General features: G+C 40.9%; 1 protein-coding gene across 6 annotated transcripts in view; it reads left to right on the top strand.

Annotated features, from left to right (window-relative positions):
• The window catches only part of ppfibp1b (PPFIA binding protein 1b), a 21,972-nt gene continuing 555 nt past the window's right edge, over nt 1–21,417 (top strand). Inside the window, exons 1-27 of one of the 6 annotated variants that reach the window (XM_034535781.1) lie at nt 1–181; nt 6,628–6,709; nt 7,572–7,777; nt 8,591–8,680; nt 8,789–8,902; nt 9,296–9,427; nt 10,313–10,405; nt 11,805–11,922; nt 12,089–12,133; nt 13,656–13,717; nt 13,812–13,896; nt 14,325–14,461; nt 14,921–15,018; nt 15,336–15,396; nt 15,736–15,901; nt 16,306–16,338; nt 16,966–17,107; nt 17,747–17,878; nt 18,148–18,265; nt 18,406–18,517; nt 18,684–18,772; nt 19,024–19,146; nt 19,285–19,410; nt 19,498–19,686; nt 20,474–20,638; nt 20,913–20,978; nt 21,071–21,417. The exon at nt 21,071–21,417 is cut by the window's right edge and continues 421 nt beyond it. In XM_034535781.1, coding sequence (XP_034391672.1) covers nt 6,646–6,709; nt 7,572–7,777; nt 8,591–8,680; nt 8,789–8,902; nt 9,296–9,427; nt 10,313–10,405; nt 11,805–11,922; nt 12,089–12,133; nt 13,656–13,717; nt 13,812–13,896; nt 14,325–14,461; nt 14,921–15,018; nt 15,336–15,396; nt 15,736–15,901; nt 16,306–16,338; nt 16,966–17,107; nt 17,747–17,878; nt 18,148–18,265; nt 18,406–18,517; nt 18,684–18,772; nt 19,024–19,146; nt 19,285–19,410; nt 19,498–19,686; nt 20,474–20,638; nt 20,913–20,978; nt 21,071–21,154 — 2,850 coding nt within the window. In that variant the 5' untranslated portion in view covers nt 1–181; nt 6,628–6,645 and the 3' untranslated portion in view covers nt 21,155–21,417. Of the gene's footprint in view, nt 182–6,627; nt 6,710–7,571; nt 7,778–8,590; nt 8,681–8,788; nt 8,903–9,295; nt 9,428–10,312; nt 10,406–11,804; nt 11,923–12,088; nt 12,134–13,655; nt 13,718–13,811; nt 13,897–14,324; nt 14,462–14,920; nt 15,019–15,335; nt 15,397–15,735; nt 15,902–16,305; nt 16,339–16,965; nt 17,108–17,746; nt 17,879–18,114; nt 18,266–18,405; nt 18,518–18,683; nt 18,773–19,023; nt 19,147–19,284; nt 19,411–19,497; nt 19,687–20,473; nt 20,639–20,912; nt 20,979–21,070 lie in introns of all 6 variants that reach the window. The other 5 variants (XM_034535779.1, XM_034535782.1, XM_034535780.1 and 2 more) reach the window with 5 other exon arrangements.

Genomic DNA, 21,417 nt, shown 5'->3' with positions numbered 1-21,417 from the left:
CAACTTCCATATCCAACGATCCCGTCTTCACCTCGGTACATCATGGCGTAGTAATGTGGATGGACGGGGGCAGTACTGGTCGGCACGGAAAAGTTCAGAAACCAAGTAGCGTTGTTGCAAGATCATTGTAAACAATCAACAAGCGAACGGGCATTTCGAAATCACTTCGAGCGGACTTTCGGTAAGTTGTTGTTAGGCTGTGATTTATTATGTCTATTAACTTCGCTTGATAAGTTGCTAGCGTTTAACTTAGCTAGTCGGAACAAACTGCTGTTGTGGCGTTAACAGACACGTTTCCGTTTGTTCCCACCGTGAGAATGTCACCAGGGTCCTGGGACAAGTTGACCGGCTCACCGTTGACGAGTTAAGCTGAGCCCGTTCATTTTTCAATTGTATCACTTGTTGCATTTAAAAAAAAAAGGTTGAGCGTCAACGTTCTTGTATTTTTACCGAATTCAGCCAACGTTAACTGGGTTTACTGTGATGTCTCAGCCTAACTTTACAGTGATGGGAGTTGAATCTGGAGGTAGCGTTAACGTTTTAATTTACGCCAACATATTAACTCTTCACCACATCATCGGTGTGACGTCATTACATCCGTGGCTTTCAGAGACCCGGGCCGTCTAACGGGGGTTAGAGGGTTCTGACGTGAGGGAGACACGAGACTTTGCTTCAGCTCCAGACTCCGACAGACGTTGTTGGTAGTAACTCAGCGCCTCAGGACACTTCTTTTTGCACAGACACAGATATGATATATTGTGTGGCCTTGAGGTGGTGCTGGCTGAGGTAAAAGTACTTTGGTACAGACATCACGGAGTTATTCAAGGTGAATTGACCCCTACTGTACTTTTTAAATTTTTTATTAAAGTTGTGACATTTTATCAGCTGTTGTAATGCCCTTCAGTTGACTTCTTTAAACTGTTTGGCCTCCCTTCTGAACTGCTTTACAAAACAAATTAATTTTCTGAAAATCAAATACTAGATAATGCCAAGGTAATTACTCTGCCTCTGAACCTACATACACCCATCAGTCTAATCATTTTGAGCTTTTGTTAGGCCTAGTTTGGGAGAGTTTATGAAGTTGTGTTGTGTCAAACTTTGTAATTTTACTCTGGGGTTTTCCTTCAAAATGTTAATTATTGTTTAGATTTTCGGGAACCCCCTAGGGCTCTTTATTTCACCTTACTACAGTGATGCTGGGTAGGCTTACTCACAACAAAGCTTCACGTGTGTGTGTGAATCTTTTAAGCTGTTTTTATTTACATACCCTAACTCCCGGTAATGCACGTGCTCTGTTCAGTGATGCATTTATTTTTGGCATAATGTTAAAGACGAATAATTCCGTAGTCAAATTGAGGTACAAGTCGTGCAGCCATGAGTAAAATTAAAAGAAGTTGTGCTGCGGTCCAACATATATTCATTGCAGCTATAGCCATAGCAGGAACACTTCTTGAAGATTTTATCACATGGTAGATCTTTATTGCAAAAACTAAAATGTCCATCTTTTTTTCAGTGTGTAAACTGCATTGCCCATACATACACCTAGTTGGTTTCTTACTTTTAGTTCCAGCTGGTCTAGAGGGGAAAAAGCTTATTCAGATGTGCACCCACTCCAGGTTTTTATATAAGCCATGTTGTTTTGGTGGTATAAAATTAGTGATGCTGTATTCTGCCTGCTCACCCAGGTTGTAAATAGCTGCAGGTTATATGAGAGCAGCGCCCTGCCGGCGGCTGGTGCATCAGTGGACACACGGTCTGCTTACTGCACCACCACTCATACACCCTTAAACTTGAAGACAATAACATAAGCTCTGTCACGAGAAGAAATCACAGCAGGCAGTTCTCTCATACTATAACTATTTTAAGCACGTTTTATGGTGTTGCACAACACCCTACATGGTTAGTGCACAAACACACTTAGCTAACGTTTAAAGAAAAGATGTGTTACACTTCAGCATTTTCCTAAGGTTCTCAGAGTTGAATAGAGCATTCATCAAGTTTCTCCCATGGAAATATTGTGGGAAGGTAAAGACTGAGTCAAGGCCTGCATGACTCAAGACATGGAAAGTGTCATTATGTGGTGATACTTGGATTCATCTCCTTATGCCCACACATTTTCTTATGTTACCTGGATATAAAAAGAACAAGTAAAGCAAACGGCTGTATGACATATGCCTGGATTGTAAATTCTTCTCTCCCTGGGATTTTTTATACCACCACTAGTGGAATACTAGCTGTTAGAGCCATTTGCATGGCTGCTGTAAACACTTTCTCCCATGAGAGACAAGTGACCCCCAGGCTTTAATTTTGTTTTCTATTTTCTGTGTGTGCAAGAGTATAGTTGACTGGGCATTCAGGACGGAGGCATTACAAGATCTTCTCTTTTTTTCCCCAATAATATTTCAGCTTTCTGTTGTGTTCAGTATGGATGGGATATGTTCTCCCTGCCTCAAGGGACAAGAGCTCAAGGATATAAAAAGCCATTATTGTGATCCACTCTTCCCATTGTATTCATCATTCTCTGCATGTCTCCATTAATTATATGGCTGTTTTCACCAAAGGGCAAGAGTGCTTTTTTTTTTAATGCGTTTTTCTTTTTTTTCCTTTTTCTTTTTGTTTTGAGGCACTGTGTGTCTGAAAAGAGTATGCAGGCAGGTGTTGTTGCAAAGGCAGTGCATACTGTAGCGGGAGTATGGCATTATTTTTGCCTATGTTTTTGTCCTCTCATGCCTCAGTCAAATACCTCACTATCATGAACAACAGCCCTCTCTGTGTCTTATGGTTGGTGTAAGTGGTGCTTAGAGAGGAGCAGACAGTGAGACTTTGTTTCTGAGACTGATGCTTGCTTGTTGGGATTGTTGAGATGTCTCCTTGGATAGCAAGCTTGAAGAGATGAAATACAGGTGCAGATGTTTCCTCCATAATGTATCCTTAATTCAGCAAACATATAAATACACATTAGTGGATTGAAAGAAAAAAACAAACAGCATATGTTATAACTGTCTTAGTAATCAATCGGTTTCCACGCAAAATACCAAACATTTAAATGTGAGGATTTTAAATGGTTAACTCTATTTATTTTTCATAAAACATGATGGGCACTTTTTTCACTATTTTATGACATTTTATGGACAAACAATCAATGGATTCATGAAGAAAATAATTTGTTGCAGTCGAAAAACACTCTGATCCACTGCTTTTGTTTGGAAAAGACACAATAGGCAAAGTCACCCTGCTGCTTGCGAGACAACCCTCTTTTGTTATGACTAACAGGCCATGGAGGCATCCCAGGACCTGGGGACAGTGCTTTTCTGTAGGCATTCTTTTTGCTGAGATCTTTCTGGAGACATACAGTATGTCCACTGAATCCAGGATGATGCCATGTAAGTGCCCAGAGACGGTCTTTACACTTGTTTAGCATTGATTGACACATGGACAGCGGGTTTCTGAGCAGCATGTCTAGTCTTGACCTGATGCATTTTGAAGTCTGTTTTCTAAAAGCCATTAACATTACCCATATTTGTTTCTCTGCTGTGAGAGAAGCACTGACTCAGGTTTTTATAGCGGGATGCTCTGCAGGCCTTTATTCCACTTTGAGTCATAGCGATCCAAACTCTGACTTTCTGCTGTGCATTTGTTATTGAAGTCAACGGTGAGCTGGTATTGACCTTGCAGTTTCAGGCCTAGATAGTAAGTTAGAGATCCCATCCATCCATCCATCCATTTTCAATACCGCTTATCCTCATTAGGGTCACGGGGGCGCTGGAGCCTATCCCAGCTGACATAGGGCGAAGGCAGGGGACACCCTGGACAGGCCGCCAGTCCATCGAGGGCACATGTAGGGACATACAACCATTCACTCTCACATTCACACCTATGGGCAATTTAGAGATCAATTAACCTGCAGCATGTCTTTGGACTGTGGGAGGAAGCCGGAGAGCCCGGAGAGAACCCACGCTGCCACGGGGAGAACATGAAAACTCCACACAGAAGGACCGCTCCGACCGGGAATCGAACCCGCGGCCCTCTTGCTGTGAGGCGACAGTGCTAGCCACTACACCACCGTGCAGCCCAGTTAGAGATCCCTTTTAACAAAAACAGGCTAAGTGCTAGAATAAAGGACTAGACTAAAGGGTATAGCTTCTCTCAAAAACCTCATCTACCTTGCAAAGATTATTATCCTGAAACAGTTGCGACAGATGTCGTAATACCTCCGCCAATTTAACCCATATGTTTTGGGCATGCCCTGCTCCTGCAACTCGCTGGTCTGTGATCTTGAAAACACCACCGGAGGCATTTTTAAAATAATTTCCAGCCAACGCAGCAGCAGCAGCAGCCATATTTGCTATCACAGATAGAAAACACTAAACATAACGGCAACACTTTTTACAAGACTGCTTGCGTGTAGAATAAATGTATTACACAGGAGATCAACAAATCCACCTAAAGCCTCTATGTGGTTGAGTGACCTAATGCAACTCATACAGCTAGAGAATATACAATAGTCACTTAATGGTTTTAGAGACAAATGCTTATTATGGGATTCAGGTTTGACATAAAATTATGCCGGTTACCCCTTTTTCCCTCCTGAGGATATTTAATCATGTAGACCACAGAAAAAACTGCATATACCAGTAGTTTAACTATATTCATAATTGTGTATGGATATGAATATCATGATAGTTTCTTATTAGGTATTTATTATTTTGTTTCAATCTGTATTAATGACAAGACTCAGACAAGGAGTAGTTTATGTGCCCTGTTTCTCTCCTCATGCCACTCCAAATGTCAAAGTGGTTTTTTTGGGGTGGGGGGGGTAAATATCTACAATGTGTGCATGGAAAAAAAAGAAGAAGCTTATTGTTTTGACATTATAGTTGAGGCAAAATGTGACATTATTGATATCTTTCTTTTTGTTGTGCTTGTCAACATTTTCCAAATAAGAAGAAAGAAAAGCAATTAAGGTCTTCGCTGAATCTGCTGTGGATTGTAAATAAATAATGCCAGTATGGAAAACATTTTATATAATAGTCTATTTCAACTATTTTCTTTTTATATTCTTTTAGAAGAATGTTTGCTTAAGAACTTCATCAATGTTTTTATAAATATGGTGTGCTTATTTTCATGTTTTTTTAAATTTCTGCCTAATGTTGCATGCTTCTCTGGTAAGATACAATGTGGTACTGCTGATACTAGGTCATGCACCATTGCTGATTTTTCAGTGGGCATGATATTTTTAGGTTCCCTCAGCCATTGACATTTTATCTTTTTTTGAGTACATTGTTCACTAACCTAAGAAAATAAAACCATTCGAACATTGTAATTGCCTTTTGGAGATAACTGTTAGATCCAGTTTTCTGCCCGGCATTCTGCTTGTCCCATTTGTATAAGTGAGACAAGCAGTCACTCTCGGCAGCCTGAGAGGAGCATTTTTACCCTCATTCTGTGTTTTACTGTTGGAAACCACTCAGCAGTTTACTATGGAGCTGACTGGTGGCATGCTGGTTCCTCTCATCTCGTGTGTGTGTTGGGGGGGTGGATTCTTGTGTTTAAGTGCATGCTTATCTTACACATAATGGAAAATGTGCCCACAGAAATGCTGAAATAAGAGTGTTAGGTCTGTGGGTGGTTTCCATAAAGTTTGTAAATAGTGCTACGTCCCAGTGACGGGCACTCCCAGGATATGAGGCAGCTGATTAAAGGAAGAGGTGTGTGCCTGTGCATGCATGTTTAAGCATGCGTGAATATATAGCAGAGCCTTTTGATTAAATGCATAAAGATAAAGGGTCCGTTGTGCTGCTTGGGCAGATGTCCAAGACTGGGACACTAAAATGCAACACTGATCCAAACAGAGTGTCCAGTGTCCTATTTGCAGGACATTGATTCTGCCAATCTTTTAGCTAAAAGGCCTGATTGAGTTTTTTTAAATGCAATATTCATTACTTGCTCGGGGAACATGGAACAAATCAGCAGAGCAAATATCATTTTATTTCAGATGTGTTTGTTTCAGACTCTTTAAAAAAAGGAAAAAATGGTTTAGCTGCCACAGACACCTGGTTATAATGTAACTGTTTGGATGGGGTTGCTTTTCTGTCATTTAGCTCTCAAAACAGTCAAATCCATCTCACAAACATAGTAGTTTAGCAGGTAATTTGGGCACCCTCTATGGCCCTTTTTTAGGCAGAGAGGGTTGTTGAGAATGTGATGCAGTCACAGCCTAATTCCTGGGTGGGAACCTTTTGTAACCACATGCTTTACTTCAACATTACTGCGCTTTTTGCTTAGCTGATGACTACTATAACTGTTATACTATAACTCTTCCTGCGCTGTTGATGTTCAGATCTCGAGCACACGGTGCAACTGTCATAATGTCATAATGTCATAATGCTTCCATCGACTAACCTGCACTACGCTGCTGGGTTAATATTCATAATAATCGGGGATGTTTTCATTGTAAATTCCTTTCAGTTTAACCTAAGATTCCTTTTTATTTTGTGTGTTACTGCTTGGTACACCATGCAAGTGTGGAGATGTTTTATGAAGCTTCTCTACAAAAGAGATATTAAAATAAATAAAAAGCATTTTTTAATTAATTTGTTTTTTTACATGGTATCATTCTCTTTCCAGGTTCATCAGTAACTAAAGATGATGGCTGATGCAAGCGACATGTTGGCAGCTGCCCTGGAGCAGATGGATGGCATTATAGCAGGTATAGTTCTCCTATTGCATTAAGCATCAACATAATATTTTACAAATTTGAGTCGAATCTTTCTAAAGCATAAAGTAACAGTCTCTATATTACCCTTTCTGGTTAAATGAATATTGATGACACTTTATCTAGTGTGATTGTTTGACATTTTAAATAGACATCACGAAATGTGTGAAACTCAACGTTTGTTAGAAAGGCTCATTCAGGCTGTGTGGCTTGTAACTATGTCCACCAGTGTAAATACTAACGTGTGCTCAACAGGGACAGTTGCCAGTGACAATTTTGAGAAATTATTAACCAGTTCTCGGCCTAACTTTTTGACAAATAAGAAATGGGGACGCAAAATGTGTATCCCAAAATAAATGCATTTTTATTATTTGTTGCATTAGTGGGGAGAAAGTTAAAATAACCCATCAACGTCACAAACAAATGTGCAAATTGATTCAACTGACAAACAAAGGAAATATATCCTATATATTTTACAAGTGATCAGTAAAAATCTTAAAATCAATTTGAAAACGAACGGGCAATCACTTTTAAAAGTGAGTTTTGAGCTCTGATTGTGTCTCAATGGTCCATTTGATTTAATTTTCCCATAATGTGTTGCAAGGATCACCAGATGTGGCTCCAGAGGATCGGATGTCAAACAAGTGACATTATTGGTCGTCTCTTAATAACATGAGTTTTAAGATTTATCACTTCAGTCTATGATGGCAGGCACACTGCCATTTAGTTAATGCAATATTATTAGTACTACATCAGGAAGTGTTGGAAGTTGTGTTATTTGTATGTACAGTGAATTAGAACATGAGCCTGAGTCCTAATGTTGGTCTCTCTCCTCTGTTGTGCTTCTTTACCTCAGGCTCCAAGGCTCTGGACTACTCCAATGGGCTGTATGACTGTCAGTCACCCACCTCCCCTTTCATGGGCAGCCTGCGGGCACTTCACCTTTTGGAAGACCTCAGGAGCGTCCTGGAGTTAATGGACACAGAGGAAAGGGAGAGTCTACGCTGCCAGATCCCTGACTCCACAGCTGACAGTCTGGTCGAGTGGCTCCATGGTCACTTGGTAAGATGTAGATTTAGGAAACACCCATACATGCTACAAACTCTAAGATATATATATATATATATATATATATATATATATATATATATATATATATATATCTTAATCAGTTTCATTGGTAACACAACTGTTTTATCTAAACATAGAAGATGAAAAATGTAGAACTGAAGGAAGGAACACTTCTGATGTCTGAATCAGTTTAAGTTGTGCCACCATGGAGGAGGTTTAGTCTGTGATGCGAGTACAGAATGTTCTGCAAACAAACTTTAGCACATCTGGTTTGCTTCTGATTTTGCTCACTCTGTGTGCTGCATTACAACTCTATGAATGCAAACAAGCATGGGCAAACAGTCCTGTGTGAAAGTAGGGAACAGAGTTGTTTGCAAAGCAAAAACATGGCTGTCCCCCTCCGCTGAGTTCTCTGGGAATGCACAATGAAATGCTGGTGTGTGGAGGGAGGGGGGCGCTGGGTGTCAATGTCCCAGCCAGTGTGCATCAAGAAACAGGCTGATTTCTTGGGAACCAGCGTGGTGTTTTGGAGAGCGATGGGCTGCAGGCCAGATAAATCACTGTGTGCAAAGCTGTCTGAATGTGAGCCACCTTCTCAGCCATGTAAGGTTAGTGCTGCGTATAGCAGCCAGTCACACTTTGATGTCAAGCATTTCATCTGAGATCATTATTATGTGGTGAAACCTTAAAGGTTTTTAAGATTAGCAGAATAAATAACTTTGCCGCTTACCCAGGTCTGCACTTTAAAAGGTCAAAGGCCAGTGCCTCTCTTTTGTCTAATCCATATTTCTACTGTCTGCGTAGTCCAACGGGCACATCTCTCTGAGTGGGGCAGACCACTACCAGGAAAGGCTTTCCCGAATAGAAAGTGATAAGGAGTCACTGGTTCTTCAGGTATCCATCCAACAATTCTTATATAATCCTACAAGTATCACAAAGACATATTTTCAATAGAAATAAAATCTACTTTACAAAAAAGAATGACTCCTTGGTTCCTTGCAGGTGAGCGTGCTGACGGACCAGGTGGAGGCTCAAGGAGAGAAGATTCGAGACCTGGACTTCTGCTTAGATGAGCACAGGGACAAACTCAACGCCACTGAGGAGATGCTACAACAGGTGTGTGTGTGTGCGTGTGCGTGTGTGTGTGCATTTCATCTGTAACATAGCTCCGTACAAACAGCCTCGCAGTAGAGAAAGCTATCCACGGTTCACATGTGTAGAGGGGACAATTACTTTTAACTTTAAGATCTGAGTTCATGTCTTTCTGTAGACAAACATCTGCTGTGTTTGATAAATGCATATTTACTTGTGTGCTCGTGTTGTGTGTAGAAAGGGGCTTCTTGTAGTCAACTACTGAAATAATGCAGTCTAATTCCACGTCTACCATTAGCACGAAGCACTGAATATTCTCTATTATTATTTTAAATATTTACAAGAATGCTTATACTGCCAATATTGACCACACAGCAACCAACTTTCTTTGTAACGTTCCTTCTTTTGTCATCACAGGAGCTTATGTGCAGAAATGCACTGGAGACTCAGAAGCTGGAACTGATTTCTGAAGTGTCCAACCTGAAGCTGAAGCTGAATACCATCGAGAAGGACCGACTTGATTTTGATGATAGATTTAGGGATAGTGAGGTATGTGAGCTAATTCTCAGGACAGGAATTCTCTTTGTTTCTGCCTTTTGTTCTTCTCTCTCACCTCAATACACACACACACACATATACACACACACACACACACACACACACGTACACACCCACACACAACAAACTAGCCCTCATTCATGTTGTCTGATATCTGTTTGGGGAGGGAGATCTCATTTCATCTCAACAGCTGTGTTTTGTGTAAGGGAAAAAAGTCAGATGAATGTTCTTGCCCTTAGAGGAAACCTCATCATTCACTGAACCATCCGTGGGAAATAATAATGTGTGGATGACCTTTTTTTTTGGATTGCTTTTGTTCCTTTATTTGAATATACTGCCCTCCGGTCAAAAGCTGTACAAACATTAAGATGCCAATCGGCAGAATACTTGGAAAGCTTTCAAACGCGTCATGTTATTGTTGTAGCAGCGAGGTCGTCTGCCACCCCGCTGGAACAAAACGCTGCTGTCAATGTTCCGCCTCACAGCACTTAAATCACTTCTCATCTGCAAACAGCTTTCTCTTGTTTTAGCACCGCTGCTCCTTTTTGAAGCATCCACTCTCAAAGGAATTCAGTCCCTTCAAACGTATCTAGAGTGGCTTGATACTTAACGGAACTTTGAACTAAAATTGTTGATTTTGAGCACTGCCATAATGTAACTGGAAAATAAACAGCCAATTGAAAAGAATAAAGTATTACTAGTGTATCTTTTCTTTCATGCCATCAACCTGCCAGGGGCCGGAGATAAACATTAGCCTTCATGGCTAAATCTGCCTCATGTTAATGTGCATTGTCCCTTTTTTAAGACAAATAAACATATTTAAGAATCTGCTTGCTATTTTACTACAATTCTGTGATCTGCGCTTTCTATTTTCAGGATTTGATTCTTGAAATTAACGAACTGCGGTACAGATTGACAGAGCTGGAGAGTGAAAAACAACAGTATGAAAAGAAACTTAAATCCACAAAGGTGAGTTGTCACAGGAAAGTTTTCTCGGTGTATATGAAGAACTCTTCATCCTCAGGAGTGGTCTCCTCCAGCTGAAAACCCTTTATTTTCACAGTTGACTTGCAAGGCTGTCGAAATAGTTAAAACTGTGTGGGACAATTCACAGCTTAACCTGACAGAAGGTTGACATGGTCTAGTGAACTGGTTAAAATATCATCCCAGTTTGATTTATTCATTTTTTATTTATGTTTTTTTCTGGAGATTTTGGTGGTTGTTTTCAAGACTCATTTTCTTTGAATATAAGGGTGTTGGATTTTCTGTCTTGGGTGAGACCTCAGGAGAAATTGCACCTTTGCAGTTGCCCATCGAGCTGAAACAGCGCTTTGAAGTTCCTGTCTTTTGGTCAGCAGTGTCTATTTCTTTATATGCTTTGTTCTGTAAATATCTTGGTTTGAATCTTGGATATTCCATCTTCTTGACCTCTTTTATCTTTCACTTCTTGCATCTCAATATTCTCTCTTTTCCTTGGCTTGTCTCTCAACTGCTAGTCGCTAATGGCCAAGCTTTCTAGCCTGAAAATCAAAATGGGGCAGATGCAGTATGAGAAACAGAAGAAGGAGCACAAACTCCAGGCTATGAAGGTTGGCTCAAGTCAGGACAACTGTTTTGCTTGCTGTATGATTATGGTTTTTGACCTCTCCCTTTGGCTCCTCTTCTGTTTTGGTTTTTGAGGGTAAAAATCATTACATCCAGTTTGCTGTATTATTTTTTGCAAAATTATGTCACTCTTTGTAAACAGTGAAATCTATTGATTCACTAAACCATGCAGCACAGTAAAGTGTATAAAGTCAGGATTAGTCAAAAATACCACTTGGTTAACTGCATCTACAGGGACCACTTAAAGCAAACATTCAAATTTTTCAAACCACGGGCATGCTTTAATTTCTTTTTCTTTTTTTAGAGTTGGCAGCGTTCCATTTCTCTGTCTTTATTCATCCCTCATTGCACTCATTTCTGGTTGTCTGATATTTATTAAAACCGTACAGTTTAATTTGTCTGTCTCTTAAGCTTGCTTCCTATTGCGGTCACCTAAATATGTCTGTGTGTATGTATATGTATATGTATATGTATATATATATATATATATATATATATATATATATATATATATATATATATATATATATATATATATATATAATGGCCTGTATTTGTTATTACCTCAGCCCTCCCAGTTATAAGTGCCTACCCACCCACCTCACTCATGTCAGCCTCCAGGGCAGGTGTTTCCTGCATGCCTGTGCACCACGTCAGCATCTTTGAAACTCTGTGTTGTGGTTTGTTTATAGTGCGGCGTTGGGGTGGGGGAGGTAGTGTCTGTGTGGAGGAAATACCCTCACTGTTGTCCTCTGTTGGACAGGAGGAGCTAGCCATACTGAGGAGGCAGCTGGAGGGCCCAGACGGAGAGATGAGGAGACTACAGGATGAAACAGGCTTCAAAATCACCGCCTCGAGCAGTTCAGATCCTACAGAGAGAGGTGGGAAAACCAGTTGAATCACAGTCGTTACTGAAGATGTTCAACCTGGTCATATGTTTGAGTGGCAATATCTATGGCTATTTAGCAAAGCAGTAGGCTTAGTCCTGCAAGAAGTCAAAATCTGCAGCCAACCAGTTTTTGTTTCATAATTCTTTGTCCTGTTTAGTCTCTCATCCAGATGAAACTCTTAGAAAGAGGCTGAAAGAAAAACGTAAGGGGGGTTTTTATACTTTGCACTTTATTACTGCACCCCTCTCAACCCCTGTTTGCATGAACGAGCATGAGCCATCTGAACTCGGCTTGTCCATTATAACCCATTGGAGTGCTAATACCAGACCACCAAGCATCACATCACCAATCTGTTAAACTTTTGTTAACGTTTGAGGACTTTGAACTGTTTTTAATGTCCAACCTGGAACAGCAACAAGGAATGTCGGCTTTGTGTTTTCAACAGGAATGAATTGTGTTTGTCATAACCATTCAGGCTGCTCACTCATCCTCCTGCCTCATGTTCTCCAACAATAATCACCTCCTGTGCCCGTCAATATCTCTCCACAAACTCCTCTCGCCCTTCCCTTGCTCACACCAACAACCAGTGTGTGTGTCCTGCTAACCTGTCATCATGTTGTCAAGTTCAGTGTTGTTTGAAAGTTCATTATCATAAGTGCTGCCTTCATATCTGCGCCATACCCCATCAGTGATCTTTCACGTATGTAGAACAATTTAATTTTTTATTCAGTACACAGATTTCCTCAACATGACCACACATACGGTTCACTAGTCTAGATCACTGGAATTTGCATTCAGACTGCTGGCAAAAGTTGCACAAATCCTTTTTTTTTGCGCATACGTATGTGACTCAGATCTTCTTCTTTTTTTTTAATCATAACAATGTGAACAGCACAAACTACATGGAATCTGACCTTTTCAATTTGTATCTTTTTGCAATTCAACCTCGGTCCTATCAGAATTCTTGCGACTTTTATGTCACTCCACATCGACATTTGCTCTGGCGCTTGTCACTTTGTGGATGCAAACATGGAAGACAGGCGCGAGAGTCGCTGACAGATCTGGCTCAGACTCCGCATCTGTTCTTTTGCACATGCAGGTCAGTTTAGGACGGTAACCAGTTCACACTGGGATCTGATATCGGCTGTATTTTAAAAACAACGTGATCATATATGAGCAATAAATCCAAATTGAGCAATAAGGCTTGCAGTGTGTCCTTAACGATCCTTAATCAACACTACTTTTAAGACTTTTTGAAGATGCGTGGGACGTAAACAATCCGATTTAATGATTCGTGTCCCCACGCATCTTCAGACAAGTTTAAAAGCGCAGGCCCGTGTGTTTCTGGTTAGAGATCACATTGTTGTTACTTAAAAAACAATCACAAACCTGTGGGCAGAAAGGCTGAATAATAGAAGATTGCTAATGTTGAGGTGTGTGTGTGTGTGTGTGAGTGTGCGCGTGTTCTGAAAAGGTGAAATATGGGCAAAATCTGTTCACGCAAGGATATGATTGATTAATTTGGAGAACTCTGGAAAAAGAATGTGGCTATGATGTTACTAGTTTCATCAATGTTGCGGCCTGTAAAGTCTGATGGTGTTAAGTCTTCTCATTGTAGCCTGTGTGTTCAGCTTCATTATCCATATCCTCTTTGTACAATCCTCAAACTTCACAACTGTCAACACAACAGTTTTTTGTCTGTAATAATTTTCTGTCCTCGCTAGATGTGGAAGTGCAGAGAATGAAAAAGGCAGCTGAGTCGTTGATGGCAGCCAATGAAGAGAAGGTACATTTGACCAGTTGTGATTCGCTTTCTGCCAAATCAAGTGATTCAACTCTCCTGGAGCATTTGCTCACTGTGGTTTTAATTGTCTTTGCAGGATCGAAAGATTGATGAACTAAAGCAGTCGCTGCTGCGGTATAAGAAGGTTCAAGAGATGGTGATGTCGGTGCAAGGGAAGAAAGGTGAGATATATGTCAGTAAATTATTGATATGTATGTCATCTTGCAGAGACTCAAACTTGAGCTAGAGCTAATCCACCACAGGGAACATCTGGTTAGCCTTATTTTTCTCATTTGTTTGAGAGCAGGGACTGCTTTGAAAACTGCTCTAGTTTATGTGTTGAAGGACACTCTAACATTTTAAACCTTTTTAAAATCTATTTGGCTGCTTGTTTTCCTATGGGTGTATTTGTATTGCCCTGAGCTGGCTGTGTGACGTTACACTCGTTCAATCATCTTTCTGCAACACATTTCATTTGAGGCTGTCTTGTATCTGGAGATGATAGACATGGCTGGACTCAGATAGATTTGATCAGTGCTAAATAAAACAGCTGATTCTGTAATTGTACATGAAACATTTAACTCTGCATCTTAATCAATGTCTACTCCAGAGAAAAGCAAAGATACCGAGCACATCGAGAGTCATGGTGATGAATCCATTGCATTCTTGTCAACCATCCCTGTGTTTGCGGAGTCAGAAAAGTATGAAGTTACAGATGAACAACTGAAAAGGAGGAGCCCAGATGAGGTTTGTGTGACACAAATGCTAGCCTTTAAAAATCAATCTTAACAGTCGCAAGAGGGGGCGAGCATTCGCTAATATCACAAGAAATTTGATGTAAGATGCTAAACTTCGCATTAGAAACTTCAGATGGTTATCTTTCTAATGTATTGCTATGGTTGCTACTGAATGTCCATTTTTTTCCCCTCAAGCAACTTCACATCTCATGAAACTCTGAAATGCTCAATAAAGCACTAATTGCTCGCATAGATTTTGCCCTTGCGAAATGAGTGTTGACAGGTTTGACATTATCAAATGAATAACATTGGCTGTCAGTTCTCGAAGCATGTGTGGAGAGGAATAGACTGCTGTAGTCTCATGGCCCGCAGAAGAATATGCAAGCTCATTTGTAAGACTTTGATTTTTAAAATGGTAATTTCTGTGTATATATTTCTGTCTTCCTTCCTCGCTCTGATCTGTGTCTAGTTGGAGATCCTCAATGGACTGAATGAAGAGTCTTCACCCACACCTAGCCCTTCAGATCCAGAAGGAGTATCAGAGTCGGCACCAACAGATGTAGAAAGGTAAATATAAGAGACTGCACCCCCTTTCACATGCATTTATTTACTGCAATTCAAGTTTCTGTCATTGAAGTATGACCTGAAGGCTTTCCAGTGTAGTCGGTGACAATTACTGACTTATGTTCATTTGATTTGGTGCAACTGGACAATAATTCAAAAATACTTTTTTTTGCTCTCCACATAATTATTTAGTTACTAGATACTATTTTAACAGAATTAGACCTAACATTGTAAATATTTGAATTTGCTGCTGCTTGTAATGACCAAATCTACTACACTGCCATGAGTTAAGTGTATATTGTTATGGTTTGGTATTTCAGCAGCCAAGATGCTACAAAGACTGGCAGCCGAGACCAGCTGGATAAGAGCAATAATCAAAAGGTAAAAATTACTAAGTCCTTTGTCTGAACTTTGGCAAAAACGTTATTGCACACCATTACTTCCCAGGAAGTTTTTGATTCGTAACAAAAACAAGTAGCCTTTCACCGTCACCAAAATGTCTCTTTGTTTTAGTCTGTAAAATGCACCCTAGCATTCCTACAGGTTGTGTGTAGTCCACTTACTTCATTCTGTTTCTTTACAGTAAAGGTTACAGTATTTGAATTATGAAGGCAAATAGTTGGCTACAAGTTTAAACACGTTATACTTGACCAGTACTTGTAGGCCAGTATGTATGAACATGACAGTCATGTGGGAGAAATGTTTTTTCTCCTCTGCAAGAATGCTAGTGAAGAGACCAGTGAAAAGCCACCCATGAGTCCTTCAGCCACCTTGCCTGCCACCACAGAGGATGACAACTTTGGCTCGAGAAAGGCTCGTTCATCCTTTGGAAAGGGCTTCTTCAAGATCCGTGGAGCCAAGAAGACAGCCGGTACCCCGAACCTCGGTAAGCGTAAACCACATGATATAGCAGCTAGACCAGTCCAAAAGGTGACTCGCCCTGTATTTGTTGCCATTTTGCCATTAAGATATCGTCCGTGCAAAATTGAGTGACTGTGATTTTCTTCCATGAACAACTTTTTATTTTCCCAAGCCACACCCATGGAACATTATATGGACCACGACCATAATTTGCAGCCCAGACAAACTGTGGTCCCCATTTAATTATGGAAGTCTGTTTCTGATGTATGGCCTTCATTCAAGTGTTTTTTGTGTGTACTGTACATGTGTATGTCTGTTTGTTCCACCGCTACAATCCGGTTCTTATTTCAATCATAATGTCTGCCCTTTGTCTTGTTCTTTTTCTGTTGGACCGTGTCGTGTGTTATGTGTGCTTTATAACACATGAAGACCGCAGCCGGAGTGCAAGTGCGCCTATGCTAGGTACAGTATAAACCACAGGTCGTTGAAGGGTTGACGACGGCAAAGGAAACCACTGAATATTTCCTATATTGCTTTAACCGTTGCCCCTTCTAAACTCGTCCATCCAGCTGACATACTGTATTTGTATCGTCCCGTCTCAGTGCTTCAACAGCCCCACCCTGCTCGCTACCCATTGTTGCCCAAATGTCCAACACATAGAGTCTGTTTATTTGCCTGTGTGCCTGCATGTATTTGTTTACACTCTTTTCTTTCTTTTTTCTTTTTTTTTTTCCCATCAAACCCTTCTCCAAACAAACATGCATCGGTTTCAAGATCCAGATTATCAGATCAAATTATGTATTTGGATCTTGAAGGCCTCCCACACAAAAAATCTAAAACAAAACTAATGATCCTCTTTTTAATCTAATAAAATGTTAATACAGATGTAGTTGGACATCAGGTGTATGATGCATGCATACTAGAGAGGGTATTGCTTTTGATGCCCACCTCTCTTTCTGTCTAGGTCTAGGAGACATCATGTGTCTGTCTGAGTTTTCTGGGTCTCCACACTGACCCTGTGCAGCAGCTCCGTTTCCCACACTGATTCTCATGATGCTGATTATTTTCTGTGGTCATTTGTTTGTACAGCTGAAACAGAGCAACAGGGCACTGAACATCTGGATCTGGCCGGGCTGCCACAGAGGTTGGCTAACAGCGACAGCACCAACACGTTGTCTACAACCCCAGAGAGCAGGAAAAAGTCCAAAGGAATAAAGAAACTCTTTGGGAAGTGAGTAGAAAACAACATATAGAATCTTAAGCTTTTCATTTTAACAATAACTCTTTTATAAAGTAATACTGTATGGCACTAGACAACATGCATCAACACGTTTTATACAATATCATGTAAATGTTATGGAAATCGGATTTGCTGTTTGTCACATACCACTGACTTCCTGTTGCCAGTAGGTGGCGCTATGACTCTGAGTAAAAATTGGCTTGTCGACATACTCAGGCCGTGAACTTTATCAAGCATAGCAAGTTTGGGCCAGAGTCGAGCAAGTCCAGTGGAGTTACATGAGCTTGGTTGATGGAAATTCACATAAAATGGCCGCCACACCACGGCTGTGCCGTTCCTTCAAAATGTAGAGCTTTTAATCACTAAAATCTTTAGATTGTACTGACCAAATTTGAAGTGGATCTGATAAAATTTGCGTATGAGAAAAATGCATGTTTTTATATTTGGGTTGAGTCCACCAGATTCAACCCTGGCTGACACGTGGAGAACATGTCAACTCCACGTTGTCGTTGCTCAGGCCATAATAAACATGTTTCAATAGGGCCTAAATATAAAGACTTTGCAGATCATTTTATTACAAATGCCATCATTTTATTGTGAGGATGTAACATTGAATGTTGTATCTTTAAGGCTAAAAAGGAGTCAGTCTACCACATTCAACCTGGATGACAACCTCCCAGAAGGTGATTTCAAGAGAGGTGGAGTGCGAGCCACAGCAGGACCCAGATTGGGTTGGTCTCGTGACCTCAAAAGAGAGAACAAGTAAGTCTGTGCGTTCAGCCTGAATGATGAGACTGTGTGCTTTGCTTGTCAGGACCTCTGGTGTACAATTAAAATTCAGAAACCAGGAGATGATTTTGGTTTGGCTAACAAAATGCATATACTATACACACAATTTAAACTTGTTTGCATTTGTGTTACTTTGTAGACCACTACAAAGGTCTCCCTACATATATTTTTGAAAGTTTTGACAACATTTTGTAATTTTTTTTTATTAGTGATGTTGATGCTCCTTTTGCACGCTGGTCAAGGGATCAGGTGTGCGACTGGCTGCAGGGGCAGGGTCTCGGCCTTTATGTGAACATGGCGCGTGTATGGATCTCCTCTGGTCAGACGCTGCTACAGGCCTCACAGCAGGACCTGGAGAGGGTGAGATGACGCAGAATAATTTAATAAGTTTAGCAAAGCTGGCAAACTGCCAAAGCATTCTTGTTGTTGAACTTACTGCAGTACGGAGCCCCTCAGATGATGTCTGCGTAATCTTTACTTGCCTTCTTGTGGATGTTTAGGAGCTGGGCATCAAACATCCGCTGCACAGAAAGAAGCTGCAGCTGGCTCTGCAGGCGCTGGGCTCAGAGGAGGAGGATAATAAGGGAAAGCTGGACTACCACTGGGTGACGAGTGAGTACCAGCGAGTTATCAATGATCTCCCGGTCAGAGGAACTCTGAAGCCCTTTTTCTATTTTTCTTTGTTTTTCTTCTTCTTAACCACTTTTATTTAGAATTATATTTGACTGTTAACTTGACTTCTTCCTTATGACATTTTGCTCTTTCTGTTCACTGTCAGGATGGCTGGATGACATTGGTCTGCCTCAGTATAAGACCCAATTTGATGAGGGGAGGGTGGATGGTCGCATGCTGCACTACATGACAGTGGTGAGTGTCTCTGCACAGACTTTGTAAAGAAGGTCTGACATTTCGCATTAGGATTATTGCATTCAGTCACATGAGCTCCCCTGGGGATGGCAAATTGTGATTCTTCACAGAGGTTTCAGGGAATGTTAATTTTTACAGCAAAAGTCTATAATGTGGTTTTAAAATGAATACTTTGTCACAGCTTTAAATAAACTTTGCTTTTATTGTTTGGATGTTTCACTAAGTCATTGATGTCTTCCTTTGTTCCTCAGGATGACCTGCTTTCTCTGAAAGTGGGCAGTGTCCTGCATCACCTCAGTATCAAGCGAGCTATCCAAGTGCTCCGACTCAACAACTATGAGCCCAACTGCTTGCGTCGTAGACCGTCTGACGAGGTGCATTCACTTTAACATCAGCTGAGTAATAAGCAGCCTGTTATATATTGTACAGCTGTTGTGATCATACTCCATTTCTAATTATTGTTTGTTTTCTTCTTCTTTTTTCTCTCCACTTTCTGTGAATTGTACCCGCAGAACAATATTTCTCCAGCAGAGATTTCCCAATGGACCAACCATAGGGTTATGGAGTGGCTGCGCTCTGCAGACCTTGCTGAATACGCTCCCAACCTGAGAGGCAGCGGCGTGCACGGAGGCCTGATGGTGAGAGAGACTGGCGTTCAGACTTCCCGAGGAACAGAGATGCTCTTCTGAATGTATCCACTCCTAATACATTTCCTCTCTCTTCAGGTTCTAGAGCCACGGTTCAACGTGGAGACCATGGCTTTGCTGCTGAACATCCCCCCCAACAAGACTTTGCTACGCCGTCACCTCGGCACACATTTCAACCTGCTCATTGGCTCAGAGGCCCAGCAGCTCAAACAGGAGTGCCTAGAAAACCCAGACTACACTCTGCTAACTGCCACCACTAAAGTCAAGGTAACTTCAAAATAGTGCTGCTAGAACTTCTCTTCCAGTGGTTACACGGGTTACCTTCTCATACCCCTGAATATCCAAGAAAATCCCAATTTTGGATTTTGCATAATTATTTAACAATTTTGACAGGACAAACATCTTATAAATGGTAAATTCAAATAATATACAAGAGAATAATTAAAGACTTAACATGCTCTTTAAACGGTATACTTCCTTAAACTCTCTAAAAGAACAGCTGATCAGTGGATGTCCAATCTGTTTTGATGCTGCAACAGAACTTTGTCGTTCTCTCAGCTTGTATTGCAAACTAGCTGGGTTTCCAACAACAAAAATGGCTTCTCAAAATATGAGAAGATGCTGTGGGCCATACATTTTACAGTGTTTTGGCTGACTCCTCATACAGTAAATTCAGGAGTATTTGAGCCAGATTATGCGGCTGAAGAAATGCATGTGAGAGCTAGTTGTGCCAGAACATGTGCATGACGAGGACCCCTCCAGTTCATTTTGGCATTCTAAGCACTGCCGGCAATATCGCAGCACAAGCAGAAATGTATTGTTTCAATTGACTACATTTACAATCAACTTTGATTGGACATGCATATACAAGTTGGCACATTTACTGCAATTGGGTATTCACAAAAACCTGGTAACTTGGTTATTGAAAGGTTTAAGATTTGAATGGTCAAAAAGCACATTCTGATTATGCAAACAGGAATGCACATATTCCTCTGAGCGTAGCTTTACCAAACATTTATACTTTTCTTGTCTTCTCTCTCCTCGCTCATACCAGCCAAGGAAACTGTCATTTGGTAACTTTGGAAGTTTGAGGAGGAAAAAGCCGGATGAGACAGCGGAGTATGTGTGTCCGATGGATGTGGAGATGCCAAAGGGACGAAGCTTCCAGAAAGGCTTCGAACTCCAAATCTACGAGGATGACCTTGACAGGCTGGAACAGGTGAGCTTGTTCTTCAAAGGGACTGTTGACAGATGATTTTATTCACACCTCCTTTAAAAAAAAGTTATTCATTGCATGTACAGTATATCTGAAATATGTCAACGGCATGTATTTCTTCATTATATGGATACAAATCTTTTTTACAACACTCCCAATTTGAATCAGCTTTGGTCTTCTGTTGATATTTTTCAGTAGTAGTCTGTACAACTTAGGTTTCCATACTCTATTGGGGGGTTCAGTTAGTTGAGTTTGAAAGCTGCTTCCTGTTTCACAGATGGAGGACTCTGAGGGAACTGTGAGACAGATCGGAGCTTTCTCTGAGGGTATTCAAAACCTGACGGTAAGTATTGAACCATGACCAGGACTGTACTCTTTGTTAATATTGTTTCACACGGGTAATGTATTGTTTTTTTTTATTGTGCCTTTTATCAGAGCATGCTGAAAGATGATGAATTCTTCAAAGAGGCTTCAAATTCACCAAACCTCAGTGTAACAGACGAGGACTCCAACGCATGAGCACGTCAGCACCGTGAGACCTGGCCCTGCTGTGAATGAGACTCTGTGCCAGTCCTCTCAACTCGCACACAGACTTGTCTCAACAAACCCCAACAATGCTCCCACATTTCTTCTTAGTGTTACATTCAAGGATGAGCCGAAAGTATTACATTGTTAAATGTTTAGTTTTAAGCGATGGCAGCGGACGCTATCACTCCTGTACTTTGTCGTCTGATGACAGCCAGGGAACATTTAGGGCAACACCACTGCTTGCCTACCAGCTG

The sequence above is a fragment of the Cyclopterus lumpus genome, chromosome 6 (assembly GCF_009769545.1).
Source record: "Cyclopterus lumpus isolate fCycLum1 chromosome 6, fCycLum1.pri, whole genome shotgun sequence".
Classification (NCBI taxonomy): Eukaryota; Metazoa; Chordata; class Actinopteri; order Perciformes; family Cyclopteridae; genus Cyclopterus; species Cyclopterus lumpus.
This window is presented reverse-complemented; position numbering and strand designations above follow the sequence as displayed.